Source organism: Choristoneura fumiferana, chromosome 22 (genome assembly GCF_025370935.1).
Source record: "Choristoneura fumiferana chromosome 22, NRCan_CFum_1, whole genome shotgun sequence".
NCBI classification, from domain to species: domain Eukaryota; kingdom Metazoa; phylum Arthropoda; class Insecta; order Lepidoptera; family Tortricidae; genus Choristoneura; species Choristoneura fumiferana.
Window position 1 is genome coordinate 678403 of NC_133493.1, and position 19364 is coordinate 697766.

Sequence of the window (19364 nt, forward strand, 5' to 3'; positions counted from 1 at the left end):
ACTTACTTAACTTCTTTTAATTTTATAAATCTGTAGTATCTACCTACTTCTTCAACAAATAGAATACAGTATGTTACCATACACATTTACATTTACTAGTAGCTATAAATACTCAAACTCTAAACCTAAAGTAGGGTAAAAGTACCGGTTTTGGCCACCTTAACACCGTTTTTGGCCAGTTGACATTTGAAGTAATATAATAAAAAGTTATAGTATTAAACAACATGTTTAGTAAGTTTTCAAAAGTTTATACTGAAAAGAATAAAGTATATACTTAATGTTTTATTATTGTAAATTTATTTCAAACGTATATTTAAACACTAAATGGCCATAAACGGTACAGTGGCCACAAACGGTACTTCTGCCCTACATAAAAAAAAAACTAATCCTGTAAAGGTGTCCCCTTAGGCAAGGTTCCCAAGATGCTGGCAGCAAAATACTTCTCAGAATAGCTAAGCTAAATCTTTGTCCGAAGAAACTGCCAGCTCTTCGGTCTCCGACGTCTACTTATTCTACATCTCCGTCATTTTCCTATAAAGTTACAAGCCGCTAGGACCCCAAATAATCGTCTTACTAACAGTTTTTGAAGATAACTTTGTACTTATTGTAATTTGATATTTATGGGCTCTTCATAAAACATACTGTTAGTGATAGATAAGTTTACATTTTCAACAGTTTACAAATTACATTATCAGCTATCCGCATTAAGTATTTTATTTCTTAAACGTACCCATTCAAAAATTATTTACTAAAACATGTCATGCTTAGTTTAAGTATTGAATAAATCTGTCCCAAATTAGATATATTGATGGTTGTATGTATATAATTAAGTAAGTATCTTAAGTAGGTAAAGCCTCCTAATGGCAAGCTCGAAAAATTTGTCATGACTTTCACTTAATTAGTATAATAATCTCAACTACTTTAGGTGTGTAAAACTTACTAACCCCACAGAGTGAGAGTAAAAGAGTTTCAAAATGGGTTTGTACTTACCTACATTGCTTCTACGTAACAAATTTTCTAGCTAATAACTTCAATCTTAATTTTATCTTAATTAAAAAGCGACCTCATACTTAAGTAGATTACTTTTATTAATCGCCGAAAGCTTAATTGTCTAAAATAAATTATGGATCGAAAAAAACAAAAGTGACACTCAATATTTGCAAGTAAAGTCAAGGAAACTGAATCACTACCAGGGTGGAACCTTTATGCTACTAATGTCATATTGACATTAGTAAACATCTGCCAAAGAAATCATAGCGAAATTGGTTATGAAAATGTTGTGATTAAGTTTTCTTGACTGACCTAGCACTGCAAAAGGTTCCCTGTTATCGCGTTTTTAGGGTTCCGTAGCCAAAATGGCAAAAGTTATGAGAACCCTTGTCATATCATAATAGTATTTGATTGCTTTTAATACGTACCAAGGTCTTACCAATAAATCATGTCGCCCCGAGTATAAACGCTGAGGGCACAACAATTATTCTTAAATAACTTTAATTAATATTCTATTAAATTAAATTAAATTTATAAGATATATGTTTCGGCCCATGTCGTCTGTCTTCTGTCCGTCCGCGCTTTGGCTCAGGGCCTATCAATGCTAGAAAGCTGTAATTTTGCACGAATATATATATGTAAACTATGTCGACCAATGGTACAATAAAAAATTAAAAAAAATTAGATTAGATCCTCCACAGACGGTGACAGTGACATAGATAGTGGGGATTTTTTTTTCTCATCCAACCTTGTAGTGTGGGGTATCGTTAGATTAGGTCTTTTAAAACTAAAACAATAGGGTTTGCTAAAACAATTTTTCGATTCAGTGATTTGTTTGCAAAATATTCAACCTTAAAGTGCAAATTTTCATCAAAATAGAGTGTCCCCCTCTAAAATCTAAACCGGGGGTGGAAAAATTTGAAAAATTCAGGATGGTAGTAAGTATATCAAACTTACAAGAAAATTAATAACCGAACGGTTAAGTTTTCATGAGAATTATTAGTAGTTTATTTATTTATTTGTTGGTTTGCCAACAGATACAACACTGTAAAATAGCAGCTTAAGTATAAAATATACCTAAACTTGGAATATTCCGTACAAAATACGAAATCCTTAGAAAAATATTACTTAGTTTTTTCGTAATGGCTACGGAACCCTATTTCGGGCGTGTCCGACACGCTCTTGGCCGGTTTTTTTAAAAGTCAAAATCTCGTTTTAACTGCCTACAACTGAATAATGACAAAATTAAATTCTTATAACCTAACCAACAAAAAGTTGGCCTTTGTCACTTCAAAGCTCAATATCTCAAAAACTGCTGAACCGATTTTGATAAAACATGTCTAAGAACCATCGCTAGAAAACCTGCTTTTAAATAAAAAAACCTCATTCAAATCGGTCCAGTCGTTTAAGAGCTACCGTGCTACAGACAGACAGACAGACACACATAGCGGTCAAACTTATAACACCCCTCTTTTTGCGTCGGGGGTTAAAAATGTACGTAAAACCTACTTTCTGGACCTGGATGGGTCCTAGAATCGCGGAATCTTACTCGCGTTTGACCGATTTCTATAAAAGATTGTTACTAGTAAAACTTTAGAATTATGATACCTAGTTTTACATATTAATTTGTGTTCATGTAAGTACTTAATTAGATCAGAGCAATATGTATCGAATTAACATAGTATATGTTTGTTAGATAGTTATTTAATGTAATGTATACTTAAATGTTATTTATAATCTTCTTTTGGATCTGAATCACGGTGTTACAACTTACAATTTTTAAAAACTATTTTTTTTGATGATTTATATTTACACATGCTGTTAATTTGCCGCAGGTTTGTTCCTTTTCTTCTTTTTATAAATACTATATGTATTAACTATCCCTACTAATATAATAATAAGGTATGTAAAATTATAAGTTGTAGCTCACGGAATAGGTCCAAAAACAAGACTTGACTTTGCATTTTCTGTTTTAATTGAATTAAAACATGAAAGTATTTGAAAAAATTATCACGCATTGTAGATACAAGATACAAGGTGTCATACATAATGTTTGTATGCGGATCATGTAAAATGGCCGAAATAAATGCCAGAGCAATCTCAATTTTGTTTTATTTGCTCTTTACATTGTTGTTAACATCACAAACCCGAGGCCATATTGCAACATTTCTGGGGCTCGCGATCGCAATGAGGGCTATCGCGTATGAATTCGCCGCTAGAGGCGCTAGTGTAGCGTGAGGTCTCCGAAATGTCAAATCTCATAGTTATTGGGTGAGCTACGCGTGTTTATTCATAATAAGAATAATTTTGTGAATATTTTGCATTACCTGAAATGAATTATGGCAATTATGCGTTACGGGGCAATGAATGTCTGTGTTTTGAGACAGTTTTGTCTTTCGGAAACTTTTGTCCTCCATTTTTTTCCGAACAAAACGGGACTACGCAACACTGTGGTTGCTCGATATTTTTATGGTGTATTAAATATGACTTTAATCTAAACTTTGTTTTCACACCCGTAACAACAGACTTTGAAAGCCACACTTAAAAACCTAACGCAACAGTGGCGCCATCTAGAACGACAAAAAACGCCCTCATTAAGTGACAGTTTTTGTAAGCGAAATCTGTCATTTGATTACGATCGCGAACGTCGGAAACGTTAGGCAATACGGCCTCTGAATTTCATAGTTGAATCCGAATACATTTTAATTTAAACTCATCGTCATCGAAAGATCAATAAAATTTTTGGGAATACAGCAATACTATTGACGTTTTGGTTTTGGGCCACTTTTTGTATGGAATTTGTTCTGAGTTACGCTTCCTCCTTCCTGACATCATTTATTCGTAGGCTAAGTAGCCATTTATGGCTCTTACGTCTAGGGCTATCGAAGAAAATCTACACCTCTTAAAAAAACTACATGTCCAACTATTAAAATTTGACCACAAACGAAGTCGCGACTGATGGTTATATAAATAAAGTGTATTTCACCTACAACTGCAGCGATCATAAAAAAGGCATATTTACCACCTTGAGGTTTTTATTTGTAAAAGTATTAATTCCGTAATCCCGTCTTAAGATCCAGATAACGTTTGATATGGTGTGACGCGAGACTGTTATATTTTAAGACTCTGTTTAGGTATTTTGCCTTGAATCTTCATTTGGCGAAAATATTACGAGACTGAGATGGTCATCATTATCAACATCATCTCAAGTCTATACGTCGGACTGCTGGGCACAGACCTCCTCTTAGAATGAGAGGGCTTGGGCGTAGTTCTTAAAATTTGGTACCTGGGCCAATCAACTATTTTACCCACACTTTGGGCGTCTCCTGCGTTACCGAAATAGTCACTGACGTTAGTGACGTTACCAAAAAATCGTACTTCCAACAAGATATTTCACGGTTTAATAGTTGAACTTATGTAGATGATGTACCTATTCAATGTACACGTCTAAAATACGTATTTGACTATTTTGTATATGTTTTATAAATTAAGAACTACACAACGCCTGTATCGAAGAAAAACAATTTTTAAGCTACCTTTCAAATAACAAAGTTATACAGGTTTGAAATTCAAGATTAGACAAGAGAAAGACATACTGGCATGTGACGTCACACGCAGTACGCCATACTTGCTGCATGAGAGAAACCGTTTGAGAAGAACAGGTATAACTTTTTCAAAAATCACTATAAATGCCAATTTTCAACCGATTTAAATTTCTCTTCGCTAAACACTAATCTGTTTGTCTATATTTTCATAATAATATTAAGATATGGCAAAATCAGGAGTTGTCAAATACCGTATTACAGAAAAAACACGTTTACATACAAAAATCTGCAATTGTTTGAAAAATAAAAATGGCACGGACAGATTAGTGTGGGTAAAAAAGTTGATTGGCCCATCTATTCAGTTTCATTATGCAGATTGAATTATAATTTTAGTTAACAAAAATAAGTACAATCAGCTAAAATACCACTAAAATCGATAACATGGTTAGACAGTTTTAGACTTTTCTAAGTTTGGCTATTATATTCATGTTGTTTCCGTGCGGAGATGGGCCAGTTAGCTAGTTCATTGATATAATTTACTAACACCTGGAGGTTACTAGGGAATTCGAAAATCATACTCATACATTTATTTCGTCAGTAAGTATAGGTATAATTAGGTGACTAACAAAACAAGGGAGCAAACTATATGTGCCTGTCGGCTAACGAAATCATTTGGAGAGAACTGGCATGACTGAAATCGAAGTTCGTACGTATCGTCCATCTCACTCTAGTATTAAATAATGACAAGATACGAAGATGGGATGACAAGATACGAAGTTCGAATTTTGCACTTTTGGCCTGTTGACCATGAAGAAATAAACTTTGACTTTGACTTTTTTGCTAGCCTCCGCTCCGCTTCTCCATTCTAGCAATGTGTGTAAACAAATTTTGAATAACAATGTGTGGGGCGTTGACGTATGTGATTGTGCAATGAACAGCGAAGTGCCGCATAATAAGGCACTTAGCGCGACTCACGCGCAGCTTCATTCTGCAAAGATTTTTCACACAACACAAACACACACAGCAACATCACGCTTGTATTCCCAAAATGGGGTGGGCGCATACGAAACGTTACCCCTTCGGAGCCACTTTTAGCAATTTTAGGTTTTAAGTTTGACAAAAACGGTACAATAGTGACAGGTTGATAAAAAAATATTTTTCAAATTATCAATATTAGAAAATTGCGGAAAATGTTCCATATTAAGTTTGGTTTGAACATAATATTTAATAACTTAATGAAAATTAAAATATGTTTATAATTTGAAAATTTTAGTCATCATCATCATCATCACGTCAGCCGAAAGACGTCCACTGCTGGACATAGGCCTCCCTCAAGGCTCTCCACTCAGACCGGTCTTGTGCTTTCCGCATCCACCGCGATCCGCGATCTTAACCAAGTCGTTCCGCTCCATCTTGTTGGAGGCCTACCGACAGCTCGTCTCCCGGTCCGCGGACGCCATTCGAGAACCTTCTCGAATGCCGAATATGCCATCGTCAGTGAAAAATGGAGTGCTCGGCAAGAATCACCAGGGGTCGGCACTAGGCTTCGCCTGAAACGCGGGGAACCAGTTATACAATAGAATTAGTTTTGGTAATAACAGGCTTAATTAAGTAAGTTAAAATTTATCCAAAGAAATATTTGTATTGTCGTAGAGCTCGTCTAATTTAAAATGACGCGTCCCTCACTCAACTAAATCAGTTCATTATGACTAGTTAGACTACCAAATCTTACAATACACCGCGTGAGTTCAGCGGGGAGCTCAATCCCTGTTAGGCTGAGGCGGTTGTTGTAAGATTTGGTGTCTAAGTAGTCATAATGAACTGATTTTGTTGAGTGAGGGACGCTTCATTTTAAATTAGACAAACTCTACAAAGATTTACGTACCTACTGTTGTAGAATCAAAGTACTAATATTTTAAATAAACAAATGAATTAAATTCTACGGAAAGTTAAGTACCTATACTTATTCTTACTTTACCCTTTACTCGTTATTTGCATGTCCTTTTGTTTCTCTTTCTCGTTCATTACAGAATGAACCAGCATCCCGCAAGGTCGGCTTACTGCTCTCAGCTCAATTAGTCCAGATAACAGAGATAAAGCTGATTGTGCCGCGATAACGGACGCCAGTGGAAAATGATTGTCAGACCGCGGAAAATGGGAGTTGGAAGTTAACAAGGAAGAAAATAGTGAGGGAAAAGTGAATCATTCGGTAAACTTTGCTTATTAATTTAAAAAGTAAACTTTTTCAAAAAGTAACCTACCTAACCTTAATTTTATTTTTTTCGTCGGAAATAAGGTTGACAATTTGTATTGAAAAACGCTATTTGGAAATTGATTATTAGTTTATTATGATTATCAAATCAAAACAATGGAAATACATTAAATTTTAATTGTTGTTATTTACTTTATGATGATATAATACATCTATAAATTTGTAATGCTAAAAAAATTATAAAGTAGCCGCATAGTTAAATTATTAGTTATTTTTTTACAATTGACATACTGTAGTAGAAATTTGCTAAATGATGAGTTTCTGAAATGTTACATTTGTCCAATATTAGTCGGTAAAATAATTGCATAGGTACCTACTTAAAATCTGTTATGCCGTCTTCTCTTGTGAATTAAAAACAAATGGCGTAGTTTTAGCAAAATATGAAAATGGTACATTAAAAATAAGTATCAAAGGAAACAACGTAATTTTTTCAAAGTGTGGTGAACTATTTGTGCAACATAGGTCAAGATGGAAAAATACGAGCTTATAAAAGACACAGAATTCAATCAAATAAACGAATTATACGACGAATGTTTAAATTACTTGCAATCAAGTAATAACGAAGAGATCAAACTGAAAGACCTAAACCTTGAAAGTGAAGACGAACCGATATACGAAAGTATAAATAATGACGTGAAAGCAAATGGGTTCAAAGAAATACCTAAACCTGATTTCAAAGTTGAAAATGAAGTTAGTAAAACCGAGAGCGTTCATTCTGTGGTGACTGAAATAAAATCGGAAAGGCTAAGGAGACTGTCGCAGACGCTACCCAAGATAGTTATAACACAGAGCGATACCAGCCTGAATGTGAAAAAGTTGCCGGTCGTATATGAGTTTCAGAAGCCAGGAAAACAGAAGCAGTCTGTAAATAATAAGTAAGTGTTTCGCGGTAACAAGTAAAGCTTTGGTTTCCTAGGACAAGCGGTTCCGTCATTATAGCGACCGTAATAAGCGGTGAATGATGTCACTAGAACGTTGTCTATAAACAAAATGGCGCGGTTTCCTAGAGAGCGGTGTCAGTTACCGCTCTGTAGGAGGAGGATGTGGAGCGGTATCAATGAGGGCTATCGTTTTTTGTCTCACTAGATGGCGCACTGTTGCGTGAGGTTTTTAAGTGTGGCTTTCAAAGTCTGTTGTTACGGGCGTGAAAACAAAGTTTAGATTAAAATCATATTTAATACACCTTAAAACCGTACCATATAAATATCGAGCATGCCACAGTGTTGCATAGTCCCTGTTTTGTTCGGAAAAAAGGGAGGACAAAGGTTACCGAAAGGCAAAACTGTCTCAAAACACAGACATTCATTGCCCCGGAACGCATATTTGCCATAATTAATTTCAGATATTGCTAAATATTCACAAAATTATTCTAATTATAAATAAACCCGCGTAGCTCACCCAAAAACTATGAGATTTGACATTTCGGAGACCTCACGCTACACTAGCGCCTCTAGCGGCGAATTTATTCGCGATAGCCCTCATTACGGCCGCAATATGACGGCACCGCTGATCCTAGGAAACCAAAGCTTAACTATTTTCATTGTTAATTACATTAGATATCGCGAGTTCATTAATGATAATCACGTGCACGGTAGAGTCTACAACCCGTATTAAATATATCTCTCTTCTTAGTCGTCACACTCTTGGCAGAGTGGTCGTGGTCGTCACATCGTCACATTAAATATATAAGTGTCTGGTATTCCCGAAGATTATAGATACCTCTTCAATTTTATTTCCTTTGAAACGTATATTGGTTTGGTTGCTTTCAATTAAAGTTTTTATAGTGCTTACAAAGTATTTGACGAATAACTCAAGCTGACATAACCAACTTAGAAAAAATAAGAAACATGACTTGTCATTTAAAAATTCAATATCTCAAAAAGAGTTGAACCGATTTTTATCAAACACAACTAAGAATTACCGTAAGGAAACTTACTTTCATTCAACAATACCGCATCGATATCAGTGTATCCGTTTGGGAGCTACAATGCCATAGACAGACAGACATTGGCATCAAACTTATACACCCCTTTTTTGCGTCGGGGTTAAAACAATTTGTAGTAAACTGTCGAACGAAGAACGCGTCTAGCAAATAAAATAAATGAACTGAAATTTGTGGACCCATTTAATACAGAATATAACGATTATTAAGTCTTATGGGTAATGTAAGTAATATCCGTGCGATGTAGTTAACTTTTTTAAGCATCCATTACTTGCAGCTTCACCAAGAACCCTCCCCCTCTACGGAACCGCTCGGGCTACGGCGACTTCCCCAAACGGCTGGTTTCCAAGAACGGCGGAGAGAACGTGGCGCTCATCTCCAACGTGCCTTTTGAGAGGATCCGGCTCCTGAATGACGCATTTCACACCCTGGTAACTAGAGAAGACCATGTTTGACGTGTCATTTAAAAACTGGCATTTAATTTCACAGTGAAAAGAAAAACTTTTTTTAGACATTTATTATTCTTTATAAAAAAAATCGTTTTTATGTTTTAGCCTGCTTGTTTGCCTCCCTCTCATAATAAAAAAAAATAGATTCTGCATTATTCCAGTAGTATCACACTGTGTGGTGGTCGGTCAATCTCTTGTAACTAGTGAATATTGTTAGTAATCGCAACTAGGGCATGTAATATCGGAAGGTTTTCATTTCTGATACTGGTTTTCGATATTAGGTCTCAATACAGGAATCTCGATACCAAAATCGGAATTGCATAATATTCTTTCGCAACCCCGCAATGTCGTGTTAATACTGGAACATTGTATGTATACAAAGACTTTTGCTTCATTTCAAATTTTTCCTTTTTACCTTGTCAATGCTTCATGTCATATCCATGAGCTGTACTTGATTTATACCATGACCCCTCTTGCAGAGGATCGTGGTTTAAAATTGCATGTGAAATTTACCATTAATTTTTCGGTGAATGAATACATCGAGTGAAAACCTGTATATCTGAGTTTTATAGTGTGTGTAAAGTTTTTGATCTATAATAGACTCGCGTGGGATCTACAGTCCAAGCCCTCTTATCTTAAGAGGAAGCCTATGTCCAGCAGTGGGATGTACAATCAAGCAAATGAACCATGTACCAGGGTGTAACCATTGTGCTACTGACTGTGCTACATCCCATACTTTTGTCAAGGAAACCACAATAAAAATCATTATTAGGTTGCATCCTGGCATATGAATGGTTTATTCGACTGTACAGTCACCTGCATCTCTGCCACAGCGGAGCATACAAATATATCTGGCACGTCGTACTGATCCCAGAATTAGAGTCGTATCAGATTTGATACACGCTTTGTTCAGTCAGATATTGGTGCTGGTGATATAAGCTATAGATGAGATGGGTTCTTCGTCTCCTCAGATCACAGATATAGATTACACTAGATTACGCAAATGCATCTACTTCGCGTGTCTGAACGCCGACCAAACGTCGGGGTTGGCCCCATACAAAGACTGGCCGCTAACTGACTAATCATGACTAGGACTGTCTCGAGCCCCACGGCGCGGGCGGGCGGTGCATTTGAATCGTTTTTGGGCGGACATCGGGGAATTCAAATCGCTAATTCGCTCTTGAGACATCACAGTAGATATAAAAAAGTGACACGGTTGGTTTTCATACAGATTGAGGTGTTTGCGTTATCTAGTGTAATCTATATCTGTGCCTCAGATCAATCTACGCTGGCGATGGATCGTGATTGGCACCGTAGTCGTCCACTTCGGCATCTGGCTAGTCTTTGCCGTCTTCTGGTACATCACTGCGCTTGCGCATTACGACTTCGAGCCTGACCCGCCCAAGCGCGCCTGCATCACCGGAGGGAAGGACTTTGTCACCATCTTCTTAGCTTCAGTTGAGGCACAGGTACAGACTGACAATTTTAATCGAACATCACCTAAATATATGAAACAATGGCCATATCACATATCAATCTTTTTCCGATACGGCAACTAATCCTAAATCTTTTCATGTTTTTACATAGAGCCACAGAGTGTAACTGAATTTTTTAAAAAGGTGAAAAGCAGCTAATGTTTTACAAAAAAGTAAATTTACCGACTGACCTTCTATTTACATTATGTAGACGAAAATCAAAGGCAATAGCCTACGCATGGTTACACGGTGACCAAAAATTAAAGCCCACATGCTGATTACGTTTCTATTTTCGCTTCATCCTCCGATCATTACTTTGGCCGACATGCAGCAAGATTTGTCATGATTTGCTTGACAGCCCCAAATTGGGTTCGCTTGGAACGTGCCACTAATGGCAGGGTTAGATCGACTAGAGACCTAATATAAATGATTCTGTTCTATTCTACAAGGAATTCTTTGTTACAAAAACAAGCCAGAATCGCGTCTTACACCTGCGCACACAAAATTGTAAATGTAATCTGTGTAGGTAATATTCACGTTACAATTGAGGGTCTAATTTTGGTGATCAATTTTAATTTTAGATGGTTATTTAAGATTTTATAGTATTTATGTATGCTATTATATTATTTACGGGCAAAAGTTATTTCATCTGATCACCAACATCAACAACTTTACAATTAAAAACCCGGTTCAGAAAATTCTAAACACAACCCAAAACTGACGACGATCAACGATTATCATCTGCAAATCTTCATCACGTGCAGTCTATCTTCGTGTAAGGAAGTGGCCTCGACTGTCCAATTGCCGACCAATTACAACGATTTTTTGCCTTAATTCTTGTTGGACGTCCGTTTTACTGCTTCGTTCCGAGACATAAATTACCCGATGGCTAATCGACAGTCAATTTCCAAGCTCTACATTAGCGAAATCATCAATAGTTCGATGGAGATTGTTTTCGAGAGTTGAATTGAATTGACATAAATTAAAAAAAAAGCATTTATTTCAGCATGGCTACAACGAAACTCGAGAATCGAAGTACGTATCGTACCGTCCCTCTCACTCTCGTGTTAAATAATATAAGCGTCAGCGGGAAGGTACGATACGAACTTCGATTTTCGAGTTTCGTAGTAGACCAGCAGGTGCGAGATCCATATCTTTGTCGTCATTTCATTAGCCATAAGCCTAGTGAATGGTCTCTCATGCAGTGGATTGTGGATTCAAACTTGCACTCACACTACTGAATTTTTCGGAATTCATGTGAATATATTTGCAGCTCTCAAGCAGAGGGTCGTGGGTTCGAACCCCGGCTCGCACCTCTGAGTTTTTCGAAATTCATGTGCGGAATTACATTTGAAATTTACCACGAGCTTTGCGGTGAAGGAAAACATCGTGAGGAAACCTGCACAAACCTGCGAAGCAATTCAATGGTGCGTGCGAAGTTCCCAATCCGCACTGGGCCCGCGTGGGAACTATGGCCCAAGCCCTCTTGTTCTGAGAGGAGGCCTGTGCCCAGCAGTGGGACGTATATAGGCTGGGATGATGATGATATTTGAGATTTACGTTACCTTACCTACATATGTAAAGCAGTCCAGTATGTGTGTGAATGATTCATTTTCATTTATTTTCAGACAACCATCGGGTTTGGGGACCGAACTATAGACGAAGAATGCCCCGAGTCTATATTCTTGTTTGTCATGCAGGTACTTATAAAATCTTTAGACAATAATCTAACCTCGAACTTCTTTGCTTATTGTACTTGCACTATCATCCAATCTACATAGATATTCAAGATGTTTTTTAGGGTTCCGTATTTTAGCTGGAAAAACGAAATCTTATACGAGTAGGATCACTTTGTTGCCCCGTCTGTTTATACTTAGACTGCTCTACGAAGTAGCAGGTAAAAAATCAAACTTCTAAGTCACTGCAATCAAAAGAGACAGTCATTATCATTAAACAAGGTGTTTCTATAAGTACAAGTTACACGGGAATCAAAAACTACCTGTACGGAACTTCCAGCTTTTCTTAGAAAGCTCAAATTTCGTTATGTCTTGTCATGGCACACCTTACCCAAACTGCTGTGAAGATGGGACCTCAAGGCCTTCCGTTTCCATTTCCAGTTGATCCTGGGCACTGGTCTGTCTGGCGTGCTGACGTGTGTGGTGTACGCCAAGCTGACGCGGCCGGAGAAGCTGTCCAGGGACGGAGTCGGTTTCAGCAAGAAGGCTGTGGTTTGTAATTGAGAGAGAGAGAGAGAGAATGAAACATTTATTTAGACATATTCGATACACATAAAAATAGATTAGATGGAAAGAATAAAAAATAACATTGAATAGTATAAAGTGGGCCCCATACAGCATAATGTTACGGCAAGCCGTAACGCTGTTTTTCAGTGGGACCCATTTAAAAATTAAAACATAAAAACATAAAACACACTGCGACGACACGAACGCCAGCGGAAAGAAGTTCGCAAAGAAACTTTCAATCCGGAAGCATGTATGGCAACACTCGATCAGTTTTAACCATTTTCAAAACAAATTGTTGGTCACAATGGTCAAATATCCTGGTTGCGTCGGGAGATCATAGTCATTGAGGATCGCCTGTTCTTAGTCGTTACACTCTTGACAGAGTGGTTGCGGTCGTCATATCCGGGGCGGTGATACCATGTGATACGGCGCACTATCCGTCGCCATCCCTCTCTCACTGCTGCCTTTCTGTGCATTCATGCAGCGAATCCGAGTGCTGCCTTTATTTAATTGAGGATCGTTCACAATCATAATAGTATTGTACTGTATTGTGTTGTAAAACTCTTTCTTGTACATAAAAACACATGAAAATAACAGAACACAGGATAATAAGATGTACAAAGCCAGTTTACCTTTGAACCATTGACAGGATATCAGACACAAGAGTAGAGACTACAAGTACAATGAAAAGGTAAAAGAACCGAAATTTAAATTAAGTCAAAAATTCATTATAAATACACATACATAATATAGTGTACGCATACACTACCATACAAATAGTTCTACGACCATTCCACACCGTGTTTTCAGGGACTCAGATCGGATGTCGAGCGTAACCGCTTATATACTTATTTAGCAGCCTTAAACTAACTAAATCCGATAAAGTAAGTCCTCTATCACCTGTATAATCATTATTAGGCCGCATCTTCTTCTTTCTTTCTCAACTTGAATCGCGTAAGCAAGATTGCTACCGCTTTTAAATAGGCGCATTACGTTCCGTACTTTGTCATGAGCCAATAATCATCGACGATGACATTTCAGATCAGCATGCGCGACGGCCGCCTGTGCCTGATGATGCGGGCTTGGGATCTCAACTACGATCACATCATCAACTCTGAGTTCAACGCCAACTTCATCAACACTTGCAGGTTCGCCATCATTGAAATCATAGAATTCATTAGCATCAGATATGAGGAGATACGTTAGAAGAACGAGGGTCACTGAAATAGCCAAGCTAATTAGCTCGTGGAAGTGGCAATGGGCGGGCCGAATACCATGAAGAACCGATGATAGTTGGGTCTGAGGAGCTCTCGAATGGAGACCACGGATCCGCAAGCGCAACGTAAGACGTCCACCAACGAGATGGATGGATGTCCTAAAAGCCGCAGGCTAACGGTGGATGCAAGGCCACTTCCAACTGAAGCAGTTGAATGTCTATGGGGAGACCTATATCCAACTGTGGACGTACTACGGCTGATATGATGAAGAAGAGAATAGAGATAAGGGGAATAGAAATGGGACGCGGTTTAAAAGCGCACGCAGTGTGGCTGTAGAGAAGCAATAACCAAAATAATTACTTTTGGTTCAAATTTTAATCATCATCACATCATCATGTCAGCCGAAAGACGTCCACTGCTGGACATAGGCCTCCCCCAAGGCTCTCCACTCAGACCGGTCTTGTGCTTTCCGCATACACCGCGATCCCGCGATCTTCTTCTTCTTCTGCGTCGCCAACCCGCCTGCCAAGCGTGGCGACTAAGGCACCCCCCGATATAAGGATGGTAGTTATTTGCCTCAAAAAATGATTACATCACAATATCTATTGTATCGGTACACCTTAAACCATTTTTCATTATATCCATTGTTAATCTTTCAGCTTACCCATTTTACTACTGATATGTCGTTCAGTTTTATTATCTTTGACCCGCAGAACAAAAGAAGGTGAGATTATCCGCTACTACGTTCGCAGCCTGGCGCTGCAGCAGCGACAGTTCCTCCTCTGGCCGGTGACCCTGGTGCATGAGATTGACGCCGCTAGCCCCCTGTACCGCTATACTCCTGAAGATATCCACAATCTTGGGTAAGGAGTTCGAGTGTATTGAGACTGCTACAATAGCGGACTGAGCCCGTTCAGGACCCAGGCCCAGAGCCTCACAGCTGAATGAGCCCCCCTCCCCACCAATCTTAGAACGTAATGTAGGAACTAAGCACATTTTTAGCCTTGTTCAGGAGTTGATTAAGAGAAGTTATGGGCAGTCAATCCGCCCTGGATTGCTATTATCAATAAATAAATAAAATAAATATCATGGGACACTTGACACCAATTGACCTAGTCCAAAACTAAGCAAAGCTTGTACTATGAATACTAGGCAACGGATAAACATACTTATATAGATAAATACATAGTTAATTAAAATAGAAATATATATATATTTGTATTTTCTATTTTTAATTAAATGCATATTAAACATCCAAGACCCGAGCACAAATATTCGTATTATTCATACAAATATCTGCCCCGGCCGGGAATCGAACCCGGGACCTAAAGCTTCGTAGTCAGGTTCTCTAACCACTTGGCCATCCGGTCGTCAAAATGATCAATAATCAGTGATCAATGGCTTAGTATAGAGCCAAAAGTTTTACTTTTTCTGACTTTAGGTGAAATTAAACTTACTACATGGAAGGGGTCGTTAAAGTCAAACATTACTGTCTGTCTTGACCCGTTTTGCAGTTTTTTTTTCTGTGTCCGTGAGACCTTTTAAACGGCATAAAGACCGAGAATAAAGTCATTATATTAGAGTTCATTAAACTGCTTAAATTGCTTTGCTTGGCCATCTGGTAAAACACACATGGTTTCCTTAAATTGACTTTAATTTTTTTAAATAAGTATATCGTTTCTTTTTCCAGTTTCGAGATCACCATAGGCCTGAAGGGCGCTTCAGCCTCAATGGGAACCTTCACTCAGAGTCAGACCTCGTACACCCCGAAGGAGGTCATATGGGGTCACCGCTTCCCTTCCGTCGTCAAGTTAGTATTTTTATAAAAAAATTCAAAAACTGACTTTTTTTCAAATGGTTCGTTATAATGATCTCATTGATGCGAGAAAATTACTTAACTTTTTTTTTACTTTAAATTTATTTGTTTCTAGGATCCCAGAAAAGGCTCTATCTCTGTTTTAGAATTTTAATGGTTTTTTTAGTATAATTTCACGTGTAATAAGATCGGTAATTTCCATAGCTTTGTCATGGTGGGTCTGCCTTAGTAGTTAGTAGTTTAGCCGTATATTATTGCATTGCCCTCGTAATCTGGAGGTTTAGGGTCACGCCTAGGTCGGAGGCGACTTGCTGGTTTTTAATTCACTTAGTTTATGTTTTATTTACCTTTAAAGCTTTTTTTTTAACTTAGCTTGTAGTGTGTCCCAATACAGGGCAAAAGCCACCCCTTTTTTCTTCCACTCTTCTCTACTTTTGGCCGAATCTTGTCAGTGTGGCTATGTCATAAAAAATCCTTTGAACGTAATTAAATGCCCTCGATTATAAGTACCGCGGCGAGCGGGAGATGGTTTAGAGTATTTTTCTTTAGTTTCTCGCTAATAATAACTCAAAAACTGCATTAAATCTTTGTTTTTTTGTTTAAGGTACAATGTCCGCAAGCAGAAGTACGTGATAGACCACAAAAAGCTGGACACAATCGAGCCTGTAGACACCCCGCGGTGCAGCGCTAGTGAACTTTATGGGTAAAAGCACAGAATACCTACTCCTAGAAGAAAAATATTGCTAAGGTTTTAAAGTGTGGCACATACAACAAAGAGCGAACATATGTTCATTTTTAATGCTGTATTGCCTCTAGAGATGAGCGTAGCCGTTACGAGGAATGAGTGTCATGAACCAATAGATCAGAACAACTATAGTGGATATAGCTCAACGGAGCGAGGTTTTGTACATACAAAAGAAAAGAAGGATGTGTTTGAGGAATGTGTTGCGAGGGATGTGTTGCGAAGGTACTCGATCACTAGTAGCGGACAGTGGCACGCCTCCGTCACACCGCACCCCGCTCGCTTTGAAAGAGCCCTCTACACGCCCTCGCTACTATTAATTTATACTTAACTCATATGTAGATATTCGATGCAATTAAATATTACTTATTAAGTAACATAATTACTTCAAATGGATAAGATAACGTTACAAATTTCACAATTGTACAAATAATTGCAAAAAAATACAAAAGTCATCCTGCAGGGTCGCTATCGCATTGACCATTTCTTTCTACCCTCATCCTGATTCTGACAGAAAGAAATGGTGATTTCAAATACCTACGTAAGACAATTTGGCCTCAAGCATCTCAAGTTCATAGTTTTTTTTTTCAAAGTATGTCAAATTTTTATTTGACATCAAGTGCATCCAACAACCTCTTGGAATGATTCTTCTTAAAACATTGACGCGAGCTGGCAAAAATTTCAAACTAAAATAAGATCTCTACCGAGTGACGGTGGAGCCATTAACTGTGCTGATATGTAGGACTGATTTAAAACTACCGTTATGCTAAATAGACAAAAAAAAATTAGGGCGTGTGTAATATGTATGTTGTGAAATAATATGAATCCCATCAATTAATTGACGTATTACCATTATGCTTGTTTCAACGTATTAATTGGATACTCTTGACAGAGTGGAGTCTTAATCATATGGGGTCACCAATTATTGGGGTCGCTGCCTTCGCCATTCTTCCATCATGTCTACGGTCGATTTGATCAAGCCCTTGATCAAGGTAAACCGTAATTGTCTAAACAGTCTCACAAGGCGCGTTCATCGTTTTATTATACACTGGAAACTGCAAAATGGCGCCCCTTGCCATCTGGCGCCAAGATCGACCGGTCCTCTTGCTTTACCCCAGGGCAGGAGCTGCACTTAATGAGAACTTCCTGCTATAGGTTTGATGGTATCTATCTATCAAATTAGTGGCCAACATTGTGGTCTTCTGCCTTCAAGTCTATTTATCAACCACTACATTGCATCAATTTTATTGTTTCAATATTCGGCTATTAATAAAGTCAGCGGGAGCGCCAAAGTTCGCATATACTCTTCGCTAGTCATACCGTAATTTTTGTCCAAATCATAGTTTGTCATAATTTTTTTCCCGCTGAAAGCATAAATTTTTCTGCAATATTTAAATGGTTATCCTATAGAAAAATATAGGTTAGGTTTGGTTTTTTTTTATAACAATTCTGAACAATGGATTCAGAGAAAAAAGAGTTATGACAAACAATCATTCTGACAAACATTACATTCGGGCTTTCAATAAGTATGCGATGCGATATGGACCCAAAGTCAGCCGTGTTAGTGACTCTTCCCTTTTCTTCCAGGTCCATAAAGTCTTCAACATCACCGCCGCCCACGCCTTGCACTCCCGGGTCTCCTGGCAGTTTCAGTGACCAGGTTTCTGGGTTCCATCTGAACAGGTCCTCGTCCTTCAGAAAAAAGAAGCCTGTTGGATCCATGCCCAACTTGCTGAAGGCTTAGGTGCATCGTTAGATTTTTTCTACCAGAGACGTAAAGTAGCTAAACTGTGAGCGCAGTCAAAGCTATTGGATTCCATCGATGCCAAGCAAAACTATTTATAATTAGTTAACGGTCCAAATTTATACAGTTTCGATTTCAAAAAGAAGTACTTTATCAAGCTTTTTTGTATATTTTTAATGTAACCAATAATAACTTGTTGAAAATATTATTTTTATATAATTGTATTAAGAAATTTGCGGATTTGAATGAAATAATAATTATTAAACCATTTATTTCAAGCCACGAGAGCTCATAGTAAATTATTACTTATTTTATTTATTATTAAGGATTTTAAATATGTTTTTTAAGCGAAGATGTTCAAAGATTCAGAGTTAATATTGCTGCAATTTATATGAAATAAACATGATAATTTTGTTAAAAAATATATATTATATGATATTTTATTATCTTTTTTTTGAAATTTATTTATAACAGCAATGACACATAACAAGTAAAAATAACATTAGGAAATGTTGCCGCTATAAAAAGGTTTTGTGAACATAAGAAGTTCTTTCATCTCATAAAACAATTTATTTATCCTTACTAACTAAACAACAGGTGGATTCACGACATCGTGAGAGTTGCGGACAACCGGTGGATGCAAGTGGCGAGTTGTCGTTCATTGTGGCGTTCTAATGATGATGATAAATTAAATAACAGTCAATTTAACTTAGTAGTATTTACGAACAGAGTAGCAAATTTTCCAAAGTCAACATTAACCTCATTTTTTTTTTTTTTTTATTTGTCTGGATGGCAAACGAGCAAGTGGGTCTCCTGATGGTAAGAGATCACCACCGCCCATAGACACCTGCAATACCAGGGGATTGCAAATGCGTAAATGCAATAAATTCTTAAAATATTCATTCTCTTTTCACACAAAACCAAATTTA

General features: G+C 37.6%; 1 protein-coding gene and 1 long non-coding RNA gene across 6 annotated transcripts; both read left to right on the top strand.

The window, feature by feature from the left end:
* Positions 1-1990: 1990 nt before the first annotated feature.
* Positions 1991-3094, top strand: LOC141440471 (uncharacterized). The gene is made up of 2 exons (XR_012452706.1): positions 1991-2440; positions 2566-3094. It is a non-coding gene; the product is annotated as an uncharacterized lncRNA (long non-coding RNA).
* Positions 3095-6577: 3483 nt separating this feature from the next.
* Positions 6578-18805, top strand: LOC141440472 (G protein-activated inward rectifier potassium channel 3-like). 5 transcript variants are annotated; one of them, XM_074104987.1, is made up of 11 exons: positions 6578-6744; positions 7097-7682; positions 9027-9180; positions 10476-10667; positions 12302-12373; positions 12791-12901; positions 13958-14064; positions 14847-14996; positions 15824-15943; positions 16554-16652; positions 18279-18805. In XM_074104987.1, exons 2-11 carry the CDS (start codon positions 7276-7278, stop codon positions 18433-18435), a joined length of 1569 nt encoding a protein of 522 aa, XP_073961088.1. In that variant the 5' UTR covers positions 6578-6744; positions 7097-7275; the 3' UTR covers positions 18436-18805. The 5 variants fall into 5 exon arrangements, with proteins under 5 accessions (XP_073961088.1, XP_073961090.1, XP_073961091.1 ...); XM_074104989.1 differs by having other exon boundaries at positions 7176-7682; XM_074104990.1 differs by having other exon boundaries at positions 7270-7682.
* The last annotated feature ends 559 nt before the right edge of the window (positions 18806-19364 follow it).